Source organism: Vanessa tameamea, chromosome 6 (genome assembly GCF_037043105.1).
Source record: "Vanessa tameamea isolate UH-Manoa-2023 chromosome 6, ilVanTame1 primary haplotype, whole genome shotgun sequence".
NCBI lineage: Eukaryota > Metazoa > Arthropoda > Insecta > Lepidoptera > Nymphalidae > Vanessa > Vanessa tameamea.
In genome coordinates, this window is record NC_087314.1 from 5,048,634 (window position 1) to 5,066,031 (window position 17,398).

Consider the following 17,398-nt stretch of genomic DNA (forward strand, 5'->3'; position numbering starts at 1 on the left):
GGCAGAAATATGTCACTATTATCTGTTTTATGATTGGAGGTTCAAAAGTCCGCGGATTGGAAGGACTTAATTAAATAAAATAACAAAAATATGCCCTTTACAATTACCCTCCCCTATAAGAACCGTACATAACTTTAATAAATTTAATTTACTTGTTATAAGCTGATGACGACACAAAAATAAATATATAATTATATTTTATACTTTAAGAGTCCCCAATAGTAAAAAAACCCTACTAATAGAGAGGGCCCCTCTATTGTGCGGTTTGACCTTCCCTCGCATTTGAACGTTGAATTTGAACGCTGCTTCAAGTTTTATAAAGCAAAAACTTATTACTTAATAAAGTTATTTAATTACAAATACAAATCACAAGCTCTGTTCGTTTGTAAATAATATATATTTCCGCCTACTTTATTATTATTTTACTTAATCATTCATAAAAAATGTATTTTTTAGTACATTTATAAAGTGTATTCATTTTAATGATGTACTTTATCTTTGATTGTTAATCGAATAGCAAAATATGTGGTATTTTCCTCGCAGAGAACGATTTTAAAATTTACAATTTTATTTATTCGTTAATCATAAATTGATGAATAAAAAGATGGTAGAGATGGTGGTGACTTACTTCTGCTTATAAAATATATAAGGATTATAATACATGTATATTGTATATAACGCATTATGTAATTTTCCTTTATTAATCTACGAAGAAACATGAAAAAATTAAATACAGTTTTAGAAATAATTATTTTTTATTTACATACGTCGTACACCTTAAACATTATCAATTAAAGGACACTTTTTTCCTAACATCATCTGGAGTTGGTCTATTGTTAACTTGAATGGTTACTTTCTGCATGCCTATATCGTCTCTATCGACGTTTGTTTGTACGGGAGATTGCTTAACGCCTGTAGCGGTAAGAAGGGCGATTTTCCTTCGTAGCTCTCTCACTTGTGCCGCGCTGGCCAACTGAGCCGCCCCTCTAGATAATACTTCTGCTCGTAGTTGCTCGCATTCATTTCTATAAATGAAAAAAATAGAAAATTAAGAAAAATATTGTTCGTGTTTTTAAAAAGTTGTAAACTTTTCATAATTTGTTAAAAATTGGCAATTGGCCACCTATATACATATATGTCAGATATAATGTACATTAATAAATCGCAAATAGGTTGCCTAGATAAATCAGGGGTTTTGTTAATGAATATACATACATAAGACATAACATTGTTCGCCGATAACGAATATGATCTTCAAAGTAACCGCAAATTTTATTTTCAATATATATAAGTTGGATGTAAGAATAAAAATCGATTTATCTTCGATTTGATGCAATATTTATCGCAATAAACTTAAAAAAAAAAACAGAATAATTACGATTTCACTTTCAAATCTAGAGTTATTCTTAAAAGTATTGGAATATGTTAAAATTAGCACTCATCATTGTTGCCTTATGAAATATTATTTGTGCTCTACGTCATTATGTCAAATAAATTGACTGAATATATTCTATCAATATAAAAAATTTAAAAAATTTCAAGTACTTACTTTAGATGATCCAGTACACCCGGGAGCCAGCCCTGTTCGGTTGGTTCACACAGTTTACCGAACCATCGCGCCAACTCTCGTCTTTGCCTCTCGCATAAGCCTTCGAGTTGAGTTATCCGATCTTCGTAGCTCTCTGTACAATAAAAATATTAAATCGTAACATATTCTATAGTCTCAATAACTTTAGGTGATTTAGTGCTCTCTTTTCTACCCACTGTTCATTATAGTGCTTCACGTCAAAGCATTACTGCTTTGGAGTAATTTAGCATCACTAATGGACATTACATCTCGCAAAAAAAAGACGTTGTAAATTATTAGAACTAAGTGATATTATTGACCTTCAAAAATAATCATTTTATGAACAATCAAATGAAATATGGGTTTAGTATTGTTGTTGTAAATGTTAACCATTTTTATTTTCGTAAGACGGCTTCCCACATTTCGACATTCCCTAATTGCAATACTATGTATAAACAAATAAAAAACAATCTGTTTAAGAAAATTTCAACACTGACTAGCGAAGATCGAAAGCCTATAATTTTTGCACAGGCCGTTCGCCTATGTAATATAGGTAAGCACTAAAAGAGGAAACTTATAAAAAGTCCCCAAAAACAGTAAAATAGAGGATGCAAGATTGTCAGTAATTTCGTAATTTTGTCAGGGAAACTGAAATTGGTGTTACGGCTATAATCTATATATTAATGATGACTCGAAGACATCATATTTAGTGTTACTTAATTAATTTGAAAATTAAATGGACTTGGTGGACATAAAACTTTTAAGGATCAATCAGTTGACCACGGAATAACAAAAAGCATGTAACTTAGTTACTTGTTGCGTATACGCATTATTGCCTCAAAAATATAACAGGTGAAGTGAACATATATAATGGTCAATTGCATCAGAAATTTTGAAAACGCCCAACGTATTAAATATGGGATGACGTATTGTATGACGTTACGAAATAATGAAATCAAAAATATGAAATTTGGTAGACTATAAGGTTATCATTTCTATAGTTAAAAATTTGGTATCAATTTTACAAATAATCTGAAATTAAAAAGAGAATCTAATATAATTAATTTCTTACCAATAAGTTCACGGTCATGATGAGCAGCTGCTCCGGCTTGCTGTTCCCAAACTGTTTGTTTCTCATGCAGAAGAGCTTCTAACTCTGCTTGCTTATTTGCCAGATCTCTTCTTAACTGAAACACAAATATTAAGTTTTTTAAAAAAATGGTATATGATGTAGATTTACGTGAATACAATTATCATACATGACATGGCTCATTTCTCCAAAGACATGTGCATCGTGTATTTTGGTTTAGTGGTATTTTTAGTTAGACATTACAAAAGAATAGTCTCATTTATTAATACCAACTGATATCTTCCTATCTATGGAACAGAACATTCCAAGTAAAACATCGAGTTGCAAAGCGGGCGTACCACAAGGCTGCGTGCTTGGACCAGTCCTCTACAACATATTTACTTGTGACCTACCCCAATCACCTGGATTAGATGTAGCAACTTTCGCCGATGATGCCGCTTTCATAGCCTGTAGTAGCACCGAGGCGAGCTGATTACAAATTCAACTTAACGATAACAATGCTTGGCTGAACAAGTGGCGTATAAAAGCTAGTGCACCTAAGTCTCACCAAATCACATTTACACTGGAATGTCATACCTGCCCTCCATCAATCTGGGTCAAGATCAACTTTGCCAGACTACTTGTGTCAAATACCTGGGATTCCTCCTGGATCGACGGATAATGTGGAAGGACCATATAGACAAAAATCGAGACGAGATTAAAATTCGTTTTAAAAACCCTTCTCTGGCTTCTAGGAAAAGAATCGGCTCAATTCCTAACTAACAAGTTGAGTATATTGTTCGATTATCAAACCTATTTGGACGTATGGGATACAACTCTGGTTAACTGCCAGCAATTTCAACATCTTGTGACTACAGAGAGACCAAAACAACATCCTCACGGTCATATTTTCAGTGCAAAGTTTATAGAATCTCAAAATCTTTAACACACTTACCCTAGAATTAGTTTGTTTCATTTGAATTAGATTTTTAGCCATCTCTTGTCTCTTATCTTCAACTTCAGCAAATATTGAATTACCTTTAGCAGCTAAAAATAATATATCATTGAGCAAAAATTTCAAGTTATATAATCTCAATTGCTGATGCAGATATACATTGTAAATTTTTTTTATATATACTTAATATACTTTTCCTGGGTATTAAGTCTGTCATGCATTGGATTTGTAAATAGTTTATAATCTCTTATTCTTCTTTTTTATACATTCTGACTAAGTTGCCAAACGCCCACATAATTTTACACATTTTTACTATAGAATCATAATTCAATATTAATAAAATTTAATGAAACCAATATAATTTTATACTACAAAGCAATATGATTTAGCGTGTTTAAGTATGTCACAAAATTGAATCTGACTGCAATAAGAGCTTCAATATTTTTATTCTTAAATTAAATGAATTACCATGTGGTTGGGCATCTTGAGAATCAACTTGGTGAAGCAAAGCTCTAGCTTCTGCTAAATCCGCAAGCGCCGCAGCTTCTCGCTCCCCAGCTGCGTTTAATTCCTCTTTCCTTATTTGCGCGGCTTCACGAAGCTCACTTACTTGTATAACTAACTCCTCAACTTTCATCTGCCATGAACAGATTTCGACTCGTGCTTGTTCAAGCGCAGTTTTCGCTGCAAACGCTTCAGATGCTGCAGCCGACAGTGCTGCACGCGTTTCGTCTATTTCAGAGGTATCAGGCACGGGGGATTGTCGATTAACGATAACTTGGTCCTCTTTCAAACGTTTATTTTCTATTTCTAATGTTCTAATATCACTAACATGTCGTTCTGCCAAATCACTACGTTCTTGTCTCAATGCCGATATTTCTTCTTGATAAGCAGTAATACGTGATGTTAGTTCGCTTCTACGTTTTTTTTCATCTGCTTGATAGCTTTCTAATTCAGCAGTGAGATGACTCTGCACGTCTAAAGCAGTTTGATAACTTCGTCTTGTATCGTGGAGCTCTTGTTTAATAGTTTCAAAGTTGCTGGATAAATTCTCGTACTGTTTTCGAAGAGAGTAATACTGTTCAGAAAGTTCACTGCCTGTTAAATCCTCAGCTTCTGTTACGTTAGTTTTGTTACTAATCGTCGAATAATCCATTTTTATCTTTTTTGTAACAATTCAACGACAATAATAGTTGTAATAATATTCCAAACTTAAATCTTAAACTATAAAATCAACTCAACGGTAATATTTGAAAATTATTATTTACTAATGTCACTTGACATATCGTTTAACATCTGACTCAAAATAATATAATATTTTGATTTTTGATGTTGTTATTTTCATCGATTTACTTTTAAATATCTTAGCAATTAATCCCGAAGAAATATAATGACTTTAAAAATAACAATAGTTAAATATTAAATAACAATGATTTGACAATAGCATTCAAATTCAAACCATAGCGTATAAAGAGATGTTATACTCGTTGAACCTTCCTGTCTCGAGTAATCAAGAATGAAAACATCACACTGACATTTTAAATGTCAAATTTATAGTTCGGCCAATAGGGTTCGGGCAGTGATGAAAGGAAAATTCACTTCTATAGACTGAAACTTGTAATGAATTAGTGAATATTATCAAACGAAAACTAAATACATTTTCTCAAGTCAAAAATCATCAAAATGTCATCACCACCACCTACTAAGCCACCTCGAGGAGTGAAACAGGGGAAGGAAACGGTAAGAGAAAACTGTTTATATATTCCCAATAACTAATTCCTATGTAGAATTTATTTCCTATAAGACCTGAAAACTAGAAGTCTATATCTATTTAAGTAATATTTTAAGATTTCAAATAAAAGTGTTCCCATTTAAAATACCATTTCTTTAAAATTATATTAATGAAATTATATATTTAATTTTATTTTTCAAAGAGTGGGTTGCTCATGTCGGTGATTCGTACTTTATCAGCGAGTGAGACAAATGAACAAAGAGAAAAAGAGAGAGCAAAATTAGAAAAAGAATATAAGAAGAGTGATGCTAGGCTTGATGAGTTAGTTGCAGCTCATGCTCAAGAAATTACTGATGTTATGCAAGTGAGTAAAATATTTTAGTGGAAAGATAATTTTATTTATTATTAACCAAATAATCAATATTGTGAAGCTATGGTGATATATCTATGCTATATTAGACTGGGTAATACATTGTTTCAAAAATCTCTTATACTTTAAAGAGCTTGTCACATTTCAGCGGAAACATTTTTCTTTAATTTTATCATAAGTCTGAATATTTATATAGTTTCCAATGTGTTACATTGATATTTTATCAAGTTGAGTACTATTATTGGTCTAGAATTGTGTTTTACAAATGAAAATTTTTACTTTAACAGTCAAAATAAGTAGTTTATCAAATTTAGTGGAAAAATATTTCACAAAAACACAAGTCTTTAATATCAATATTCTCTTTTTATAATGCTTCTAAGCTATTTAAGAATCTATTTCTGAAAACCAAACGTTACTTTGAATTTCAATAAAGAATTTGTTGAATTGTTGTTGAAATGTTGAAAATGCAATTGTTGTACATAATATTAAACAATTGAAGTTACCGAATGGATCATTTGCATAATCAATATATATGATATACTAACATAAATCATAAATATTGCAGAAATTTAGTGCAGTATGTTCCGCTCTTGGTGCTTGGGGTCAGCACTGTTCTGCAGCTGAAGCTAGATTGGGTGCATGTAGAGCATTGCTGCGTGTCAGAAGGGATGATTTGCGACGTCTCTGGGCTGATGCTAGAACACACCATCATGCCTTAAGAATGCTTACAGATATGTGAGTTTATTTTTAAATAAACATTATTATGCAGTTTTATTATTATTTTTTGGAAAATATTGCCTTTATTGTTTGCCCTTTCTTTTTTTTTCTGTTACTTTTAAAAGAAGGCATTTTGAAATATTTCAATGCTTATCTGGATATGTTCGTTTTATAAAAAAGATTAAATGTATTATGTCAATAATCTTTGTTTTTTTTTTAAACAAAGCAATAGTAGTAATACATTCTGTTTGGATGGCAGACATACAACTGCCGCAACTAATGGTAAAACCTTATTTGTAAATTTGTTACCATGTAAGAAATGTAAGCCTCCTAATGCTGTCAAATATACTGTCAATGAGGTGGCCCTTTATGTCTGATTACATTGCTCAGCTATCATTCATACATAAAAATAAAAATGCGATAGGTACTTAAAGATGCAGGCCTGCATAAGGATTATCAGTTGTACTTTTATATTAAAACAGAGAGCGTGTGGTGGTTTCGGAGCGGAGTGCGCGCGAGCTGGCGAGTGCGGGGCGCGTGCTGGGGGCGGCGCAGGCTCTGCGCGGGGCGCTGCTCACCGCCAGTACGGAGCTGCCTCGCGTACACGCGCTCAGCGCTACCACCGCGCAGCTGCAGGTGTGTCTCTATCTGTCTTTCTTTAACACGACGAGCAGTTGGATTTTTTATGTGTAACATCTTTCTCGATTTCTTGCGATTTGTGGGTGTCATTTCGTGAAAAGGGACGGAAGTGTGTAACGGGAAGCCGGGAAAGCGCGTAAGGTGCTAGTTTGACCCTCAGATGGTACCCTATTTCCATGTGGTTAATGTTAATGTTGTTTACTACCAAGGAGAGATGCCAGATGTTACACAATATATATTAATCTGCCCAATAAAGAAGATATCTGTTCACTTTTAAGTGAAGCCTTCTGAAAAATTGTTTTTTGCATTCTTACTCTTACAGTCTTGGCTAATAAAACAGTGCACACATAATAGGGTTGCTCTGAAACAGTCAGTAAAACATCTATTGATTTAGTCTTCTCTCAACCTCATTTTTTCTTTAGTAAAGAGTTTTTTTCAAATATGCTCTATTGGGTTTAGGGCTAACGAGGTGCTGGCTTTGCTAATATCTCGATATCAACTATGCTATACGAAAACAAATGTATGGGACCCAGTATTATCATGCATTGTAATATGCACGTAGTATACATAGACCCTGATGAAAACCTCATTAAAATCCGTTGTGTAGTTTAATAGATCTAAGCGAAGGAGCGAGAAGCGACTTTGTTTTATAGTATGTAAAGATGTATGTGGCAAAATGCAATTTAATCTCTGTCTCGTATATGTCCCTGCTGCCTGGGCCATACTCACCACAAGGCGTAGCTCCGAGCGTGCTCCAATACAAATTCTTGAACAATGTTACGTTGGGCGTATCATATTCGGGGTTGTCCACATACGTTGAACTTTACATTATTTGATTTACGACAAAAGCTGAATTCGTCAATGAAGAAAGTTTTACTTTTAATCTCAAACGAAGTCAAAATATGACTTACTTACTTACTTACGACAATTTGTCGTTCGTCGCCGTTGTTACATTTTTAAACTCTTGCTCTAGTCTCGTATACGGTTCAGTCTAACGGTATCACGAATTATAGACTTGGAAACTCGCACGTTAAAGACTCCCTACCGTACTGTCCCACTACCACAGGACTACTCTTTTATGCCGCACGACTGGATTATTAATTATTTCAGCCCTAAACATTCGTTCATGACCGATTACTACTAAGTTTTAATGGTGAGGACATTCGAAAACATTGAAAAAACCTCTATGAAATTACTACAGGCTAAGAAGAAAGAGTTGGTTGACATAATAGTGCGTCGGATTAGCGCGGCCGTGTACCGCGGGGAGCGCGCCCCGCTGGGGCGGGCGCTGTCGGCGCGGCGGCGGACGGCCTTGCTGCTTGCTGGTACTAAATACTACGCTTCGGTTTTATGTACATTCGCGAAATATATTTAAATTAAATACAAGAGTAAGCCCGCCAGTTCGCGGTTTTGATTACTAAATACAATTGTAGTAACGTTTTCTCGTCTGTCATTGTAACAAGTATTTTTTTTTATGCCTTGCCTTTTTTACATTTTGGCGTTTTATGATTTATCTTATTCTTAAACATCAGCAGATCTTCGCTGGAAACTAGAACCCGGTGTTAACTGTACTAATGAGACCTTATATGAATAAAACACCGTTTATAACGAATTTAGTCAATTTATTATCACAGAATTTTAGGCTACAAATGCCATGATGCGCAATTTCGCTATTACGTAAATATTCAAATATCATTATTAGTTTATAATCACTCGTATATGGTTAATCTACATGGCTACCTACCTACAGTGCGAATTCAACTTTATTTCATTAAAAAAATATGTAACAATAATAATGATAAAGGAAAAGCTATTTGGAATTTCTGGTATTTTTGTAATCTTCGTTTCTCTCGTTCGTGGTGGAATAAACTTTCCTTTTAAAATGACAACCTACATGAAATTACTGTTGCTTTATTCTCCTTAAAAAGTAGATAAATAATTTTCAGAATTAACAAAGAGCGAAGAGGTGACAGATGCGTATCTGCAAGACATAACACCGGAGTACGAAGCGTCTCTCACAGAAGAGGATAAAACGTTTGAAACTACTGTCATGATATCACTCGAAGCTCTGGGTGTGTTGGAGCAGTTGAAAGAAGCAACCGAGGTAAGGCTTGGATAGTATTATATTATAGTATTGTTAACTGAACTATTAACGAATACCATAATTATATATAGGTTTTTAACAGCTTATTTATATTGAAATGTCACAACCGCCAGATACAAACACAACACAAAAATATTTTGACTTCCATATCAAAGGAAATTCTCGCTGGGATTTATAAAAATCAAAATATACTTTATTCATGTAAGCTTTTACTTCGCACATTTAAATCGTCATTTAACAAACTATTTAAAGTAAAGCTACCACCGGTTCGGAATGTAGATTCTACCGAGAAGAACCGGCAAGAAACTCAGTAGTTACTCTTTTTCAACATCTAAAAATACAATATTAGTTAAATATTATATATGTGTGTTATGTCTCCTGCCTGGAAGCCAACAAGCATTAACTCCACGGTTATCTTCCTGCTACATGTGCGATAAATTCATGCTCGATTTAGGAGCAAAATGAAAATTCTCTTATTCTAAATCTCTCTTGCGACTCCCATAAGATAACATATTGGTAACTCTTTTCTACTTTGCGGAATAATCTGCGAAACGGTATAAGAAATATAAGACCATAAAATGTTATTTGATAATGGCAATGATTATATGACATTCGCAAATGTATAGCTTAGTTAAGTCACTATCCAATACTGTTAAATAATACAAGCTTTAACTATTAACTTAACGGGTATTTACATATATTTCATATACCGTATCTCGTACTGAGAACTACAAGGCATACAGTAAGACAGAAGATTAGTACTGTAGACACTAAATCCAATTTTAAAATCTCGTTTTTATTGACGTGAAATTTGATAAAACTTATTATATCCCTTAACAATGTAATTCAGTTTTCTAAGCATCTTTTCAGAAATTCAAAGTGCAAATTCAGAACGAATTACTGGAAGTTATCGACTCAGTGTCGCGACGTATCATTGATGAAGTCGAGATTGAAGCCGATGCAGATGGAGAAGAAGATCTAGAGATAACAGAAGTGGAAGGTGTGACGGAGACGGGTAGACCGTTGGCGAGACTGGTCACCTGTTTAGCAGAAGAATTTAAAGCTTGTGGAACTAGAAATAAACGGTAAATAAAAAGGAGTGATAATTATTGGTCTCACGACAACTCCGTACTCAATCTTATTGTATATTATTTAACTCTAGAACTAATGGTAACTAAACTCTTTCTAAAAAGTGGTCTATTACCAGTCGTATTTAACATTCACCGATTACATATTTCTCGTGGTTATTTGATTTGAATTTAGAATGTTTTAATATTTTTGAGACTATCCTGTAAGCTGCATTTTACCAAAAATAAATTAAATGTGCTCATATTTGTTTTATAGCTTATTACAGCTTTGGCGAGCAGCACTGCAGCGACATTCGCTGAGTGAGCGCGGGCTGCACTCCGAGCACCACTACTGGAGTGCGGTGCAACAAGTCGTAAGTATTTTTGAGCCTAAGTAATTCTGACGTCATCCACCTGTGAGCTCACTTTTCTGCGCAGCGTCTTCCGCTCCTGGGCGCGGTGCTACAAGTCGTGAGTGTAACAGACAGCACCCTCACGCACCGCTGTAGTGCTCATCAGCTCCCCCACGATTAATTCGAGATGTTAGAAAATTATGTAATCATGTAAATAATTTTTAATATCTACGAAGGTGGTTTCAAATGTCCGTGGAATAGTTAGGAAAACATTCAGGGGCATTATTTTTTGATAACATTATAAATGTGTAATATAACATTTGATATTATTGATAACTCATTTATTTAAGCTGTAGACAAAAGATCAGTATCATTTTAGACATTCGCTGCTATTCTGGTATTCGCATAAAACAGAGTAGAAAATAATTTGTAATATCTACGAAGGGATGTCCAAAAGTCTGTGAAATAGTTGGGAAGGCATTATTTTGATACCTTCATAACTCTTTAAAGTATATAAGAAAGATTTGCAACAATTCAGACACCTAGCTACAGTACTCGCATTTGCATTCAAACCAGTATAGAAGGCGTGCAGTTATTGATTTTCAAACCAACAACTGCCAGTCTATATTATTAATATCAAGAAAGCGATCATTTAATTCCCAAGGTGCACTATCGTTTGCCTATTAGCCCTTTACACACAAGTGTTCGATTATTTTTTATAATTTGGAAACAGAGGCATTTTCAAAGCTTTCTGGTCGTGATTATGTTGTAAAATCGTATATTATGCCCCACAAAAGTATTACTGACTCCTTATACCAATGTTATGAGTATAACTTGTTCTCACAAAAGTATTTACATTTTAATATATAACATTACAGAACAATATGTTCTGTTATGTAAAATTAAAAAATTGATTCTGAACTTGACTCCTAGGTTATAGATTGCACTAACAGTCCTTCGATTAAGTACATCAGCTTTTAAATGTTTCATATTTCGTATATAATTTTACAACATCTGTTTTGTTATTATGTAATATAAGAATAATCTTATAAAGCTTTACATATATTTTTGACTCCAAGAACTTTTTGATCGCCTCGTACTATTCGTGTACGAGTTGAGTTTGTATTTGTGATAACATTGTAAACTACAGGCGAAGAACACAATGTAAAAATATATATAAATTGATTTTGTTTCAAATGATTTCGGTACAGATGCAACTTCTTCTCACGGAATACTTAGAAATAGAGAGTGTTAACTTAGCGGCGCAGCGGTCAAGCGCGAATACAGCCGACAGCAGCGCGCCCGAATTACGTCTCTCCGATTACTTTTCCAAGAAACGACCGCAGCGTCGACGCGATAAATTGTTTAAACTTACAGGTGAGTATTATTTTTCTATAATATGTATAGTACGGTTCAATTGTTTAAGAATAAAAGCAATGTTCATATTTCGGGCGATCGATCGATTAGTTACGCAATATTATTTATTGAAAATTCTAAATCGGTTTTTATACAAACTTTTATCTATTCGAAGTTTTCATTTTTATTTCCCATTGACGTTTATATAGTTACTCATTTAATAATATTTTACTAGTTCATTTAAACTTGAACATCATATACGTTTAAAACAATTTGCTTAAAATAACGAGCGTCTGGAACGTATTCGCTTTCTAACTCTATAATTTTGTTTTTAATGTTAATGATTTAAGTGTATTTATGTGTCCCAGTGGCTATACCCCCGGCCGCGGGAGTGGTGTCGCGTCGGCAGCGCTACCCGCTGGTGTGTCGGCCGGACCCCGCGCTCCTGCACGCCGCGCTGCCAGCGCTGCATGCGCTCTGCGCTCATCTTGAGCGGCCTGGGTGAATACACTCATACAGCTACTAACTAAATTGGTCAATTTAATTATTTATATTATATGCTCTCAAGGTAACGAAGGTAAAATATCGACGTTCAAGCAGTTCGTTTAGTCTTTTGGCGTAGACGTTAATTATTTTGTTTTCCTTGTACACTAACACATTTTCTCATGACAATTTTTTTTATACAATATGTTTATGTACATTTTTCTTAATTTGTTTATGTAGTTATTACTCGATATTTTACGCTAAAAAAAAGTTGTTTTACGTGATGGTTGTATTCCTGTACAGACAAGTAATTATCAAAAAAAATTTAGTTTTCTCCGTGATTATTAGTTTGCTTGTATTGAATAAATCGTATCATCGGCTACAGAGGCGGCGAGTGCTCTCTTCGCGCATTCATCTCGGACTACGTGCGCTGGGGCGAGAGCGAGCGGCTCGCACGCAGCGCGCGCGCGCAGATCGACGCGGCCATGCGCGCGCCCGCCGCCTGGCGCGAGCGAGCGCTGCCGCCCGACCACACGTCAGTATGGGAATAATCGTCATTCAGTATGACCTCCGTCGAGCGCGGCTTGCCAATACGAGTCCGACTATGATGCGCAGCGTCGGTCAGCGGCCGGTGTTCGCGTGCTGTATCGAGGCGTGGAGCGCGGTGCGGGAGAGCGCGCTGGCGGCGCGGCGCTGCGGCTCGTGCGGCGGGGCGGCGGCCCTGCGCGCGTGCGAGGTGGCGCTGTCGGCGCTGGCGGTGCTCGCGCGCGCCGCGCACGCCCGGCTGGCGCCCGCGCCGCCCGCCCGCGCCGCGCGCTGGTTGGCCGACGACGACATCGTGCGCTTCCTGCAAGCCTTGCCCAACTACCGCGCCGCAGTCGAGCACGGCGACTACACCGCGCAGGTCAGATCAGTAAGAGTGATACCTACTTTTTGGTAGTACTGTTTGCTCCTGAATGTATGCATGTGATGGAAATATTAATTTAATTGTACTATAATTTTTTTTTTGTTTTAATCTTTGACAATCAGGAACTAAAGCAAGCGTACGAAAGAGAAGCGGAGATCCTAGGAACGAGCTTAGGAGACGGCGAGGTCTCCAACCGCGAGATAGTCGCAGACATCAACACACTCGTTGATCTAGCTCTACTTTGCGAAAGTATGGTACGTTATTTTTTTTTAAATAATGAAAGCATCAATTCAAAATTGGCTGTATTTTTAATTATTTCAGTAAAATCATACAATGATAAAATCTTAATTTCTTTATATAAATGTGTTTTTTTTTAAGGCGTGGTTAAGTAAAGTAGGGTTACTATATATATATATATATATGTAGATTACATTAAAACATTTTTTCTTAGTAATTACTATCGAAAAAACTTAAAAAATTACATATATTATATTTACATTTACAAAAATTATAGTATAACTTCTTCGCTACAATTGTTTCTGGTTTTTACGTATCTGTCATAATTATTTTTAACAATTTGTCATTAAATTGATCAACTCATATCACCATTAAACTCCTTTATCTCCTAATATTTTTTTACCTTTGACGTAAATAGCTGACCTCTAAATAGTAGATCACTTTTAAGAGAACATGTCGTATCCTAAATATTATATACAAACCTTCCTATATGCTCTATTTAGTATTCATTATGAAATAAATCCCGAGCTAGTAAACAACAAAAAACGTAAATTTAAGTACGACGTTACAGTTGGTCATAGCTACCCTAATGTGGATCTATACTGACGACACAGGAGTGGCTGAGCACTAACATCAAGACCATCCCGAGCTTAGTGAGCGCGTCGAACGCGGCGGGCCCGGGGCTCAAGTTGTCGGAGAAGTTCCAGAGCGACATGGCCGCCACGGCCGCCGTGTTCGACGAGATCGCACACAAGTGCTTAGTGTTCCTGCACTTGGAGGTAAGGCACTCGGGCACCCAGGGGTTTAATAAGCTCGATATTGTTATTATTCGTTAATGAGCGTGTCTAACCTTTACCAATTACTCTATTTTTACAAATATTTTCGTTTATAAAAAATCGACAAAATAGCGCCAATAAGCTATTCGTGCCCAACGCGTGTGAAAACATGTCGATTGTAGCCGTTTCGCATTAAACATCAGAATCTGTTCTGAAGATGAATTGTTTTCCGATTTCCTTCTAGACAACCCGTATTTCTTTCAAAAAGAGTTATTTATACTTATAATAGGACCATCAAAGTCAGGACAATAGTTTCGATTATAGTCTGTCAGTTTAAGAAACGATTTAATTTTGTCATTCAAGATGCGCATCGAGTGCTTCCACTACCTGGGGCAAGAAGAGAAAGCCGAAGGGCCGGAAGGCGAGGAGCAGGCGGGCGGCGCCACGAGACTCGCGCATCGCTTGCTCGCCTTCCACGAACACGCAGTCGCTCTCCTCGCACCCTCCGCACTCGCGGTCAGTGCTCCACGGACATTTCTCCATCACATGTTATACTTTAAACAATTTGAGAAGTACATCCTTCGTTTCGCGGTGAATTCAAACGTTCGGCCGTCCGCAGTACATAATGAGCGGCGTGGGCGAGATGATGTCGGCGGCGGTGGTGTGGCGCTGGCAGAGCGAGCGCGGCGCGGGCGCGGGCGCGGCGGGCGCGCGGCTGGCGACGCTGCGCCACTGCCTCGCCGCGCTGGCGCTGCCGCACGACGGGCTGCACGCCGCGCACGCCTACCTGCACCTGCTGGCCTGCACGCCGGAGGTACCGCTCGCTGCAGTGTTTATCATTTGTAATAGGACCGCAGACTGGCGAATGGACTTCCCGGTGAGAAATGGTCGACGCCGCCGATGGATATTCTCTCTGTTACACCGACAATGAGCAATGCGATATGAATGAGCAACGAGTGAGTCAGTGTAACTACAGGCGCAAAGGACATAAAATCTTAGTTCCCAAGGTCGGTGGCGTATTGGCGATGTAAGGAATAGTTAATATTTCTTACAGCGTAATTGTCTATGGGTGGTGGTGACCACTTACCTATTTGCCAATCTATTCTATAAAAAAAAATCGACAATGCATGGCCAACCATGAAAACTAAGATATTTTTTCCCTTGTCTCTGCAAAAAAACGAAACGAAAAAATCTAATCTGTTTATAGATAGAATAGCTGATAAGTAGATGGTACCTGCCCGCACGGGCAGCAAAGTCTTGCAAAGTCCTATCAGCGGTAACCCTGATTTTCTCCTCAGGAAATCATAACATCGGTCCGCGAGAAAGGTCCGCAGTTCTCCGAGCTGGAATACCTGAACGCGTTCAAGGTGATCGGGGCGCGTCGCGGGCTGTCGGACGCCGAGATGCGCGCGCAGCTGCGCCAGCTGTCGGCCGCGCTCGGGCACGTCGGCGTCACCGTGTGACCGACGGCCTACGGACCTATACGATTTATTTTAAATAAACTCGATGCTCTCAGATTTAGCGACATCACTACACCATGTCAATGTAGACTATACAACTGGGTATTTTTCTGAACACGATGATCCTTATATGTATGTACGCGGAGCGACATGATTGTTTTATTTATAAGAATAGTAATTATTAATTTTGTATTGGCACATTCAGTAGGAATATTTGTTATAGCAATGATGTATTTTTTTTTTTTAAGTTCAATAAACATTATTATATTTATAATATAATTAAGTTATTTTATACCCACATTTATAAATTAAAAGAAAAAAATGATATACATAATTGTTTTAAATGATTAAAAAATATATGAACGAAAAGTTATTTTATTTAAAAAAATATCTATTTAACAGTATTATGTACATACCTAATTATTGTATGTACGTAATCGTACGTACATACAATAATTAGTTATGTGATTCATGCGATTATCAATTTAAAAAAAATATTGGCAAAAAAAATTTTTACATTGTACATAGTTTACATACTTGAATTTGTTTTTTCCAATATCATAATTTTTTTATTAAACCTAATATGTTCTTATACAATAGACACCTATTTAATCATTCAATAGCCGAATGTGGACTTTCAAAATCCTCTCATTTGGTACTACAGTTTTATGCAAATAGTTTTATTTTTCATAAAAACCACACACATTTCTGGAAACCACATATAAACCTTAACTCGAGCAAATACCCAAATCCTCATCGCCCGTTTATGCATAATCGGCATTTGAAAGCAGAGGGGGGAATATCCGGCGTTAGGTCATTTTCCCCACTCCTGACGTGAGAGCGTACTGTCCTTCGCATTTAAAGGAGATATTTAAGGAGATAGATCGTGTATTTCCACCATACTTACATTACCTTATTATATAATGTATTTCATTTAACGATCAAGGTCTAAAGGAATAACTTGGACATAGTCCTTATTAGTCTTTGGTAACTTTCGTACATCATACACCTGTAATTTAAATGTCGTCAATACACCAATGAAATGACACGACAAAGGTATCAAAAATGTTCTTGTTTTTGAAAGTGTGATCTTGGCAAGCGTGTTTGTCAAAATCAACAAAATCAAAAATCAAAATGTCAACTTAAATATATAGCGTTCAAGTTTACTTTACATTTATTTCAATTGGTTATCAGTATAGAAACTAGAAAGAAATATAAATAATAGTTTTGCGCTAAACACAAAACAATTAACAAACAATAATCGGAATGATACCTTAGAGCATATTTGCAACAAGAAAGTTGTTGGAATGTAATGTATGTATGTAGAAATGAATTCAGATGAAGACTATAAATTAGGTACTGAAAAGATTTAAAGACCAAATAATAATATAATAAGGTTTTTACTTTCATATTGATTCCAATGAAATATTTAATGTATACTCACAAACTATTACTTATATTTCTGGGTGTTAAAATATTATAAAGACAATTTGTAAGTGAATCTTTGAAATCACGTATAATTATATTATATTAATAATCTAAAAATACTCGTAAAGTTCCTTAGGTCATACCGATCACGAGTTATAAACTAGAAGTTTTAAAGTTG

At 36.0% G+C, this 17,398-nt stretch overlaps 2 protein-coding genes across 2 annotated transcripts; one reads left to right on the forward strand and one right to left on the reverse strand.

Annotated features, from left to right (window-relative positions):
• Positions 1-748: 748 nt before the first annotated feature.
• Positions 749-4,840, reverse strand: LOC113393563 (protein Spindly-B). Its single transcript, XM_026630520.2, has 5 exons — positions 4,060-4,840; positions 3,592-3,683; positions 2,640-2,754; positions 1,550-1,682; positions 749-1,025 (listed from the first exon to the last, which is right to left on the reverse strand). Exons 1-5 carry the CDS (start codon positions 4,745-4,747, stop codon positions 788-790), a joined length of 1,266 nt encoding a protein of 421 aa, XP_026486305.1. The 5' UTR covers positions 4,748-4,840; the 3' UTR covers positions 749-787.
• Positions 4,841-5,167: 327 nt separating this feature from the next.
• Sec8 (Secretory 8) lies at positions 5,168-16,073 on the forward strand. Its single transcript, XM_026630516.2, has 17 exons — positions 5,168-5,331; positions 5,526-5,687; positions 6,259-6,428; positions 6,893-7,046; positions 8,251-8,374; positions 8,996-9,153; positions 10,024-10,238; positions 10,498-10,594; positions 11,785-11,950; positions 12,298-12,430; positions 12,798-12,947; positions 13,028-13,316; positions 13,442-13,573; positions 14,171-14,335; positions 14,696-14,848; positions 14,952-15,146; positions 15,631-16,073. Exons 1-17 carry the CDS (start codon positions 5,275-5,277, stop codon positions 15,793-15,795), a joined length of 2,685 nt encoding a protein of 894 aa, XP_026486301.2. The 5' UTR covers positions 5,168-5,274; the 3' UTR covers positions 15,796-16,073.
• The last annotated feature ends 1,325 nt before the right edge of the window (positions 16,074-17,398 follow it).

Bases quoted from the DNA above. Each gene is read 5' to 3' on its own strand.
- LOC113393563 (XM_026630520.2), bottom strand. From the start codon at position 4,747: ATGGATTATTCGACGATTAGTAACAAAACTAACGTAACAGAAGCTGAG. The intron at 1,683-2,639 runs GTAAGAAATTAA...TTTATTGTACAG, and splicing joins TCATGACCGTGAACTTATTG to AGAGCTACGAAGATCGGATA. The intron at 1,026-1,549 runs GTAAGTACTTGA...TTTCATTTATAG, and splicing joins GGTGTACTGGATCATCTAAA to AAATGAATGCGAGCAACTAC.
- Sec8 (XM_026630516.2), top strand. From the start codon at position 5,275: ATGTCATCACCACCACCTACTAAGCCACCTCGAGGAGTGAAACAGGGG. The intron at 6,429-6,892 runs GTGAGTTTATTT...ATATTAAAACAG, and splicing joins TTAAGAATGCTTACAGATAT to AGAGCGTGTGGTGGTTTCGG. The intron at 9,154-10,023 runs GTAAGGCTTGGA...GCATCTTTTCAG, and splicing joins AGTTGAAAGAAGCAACCGAG to AAATTCAAAGTGCAAATTCA.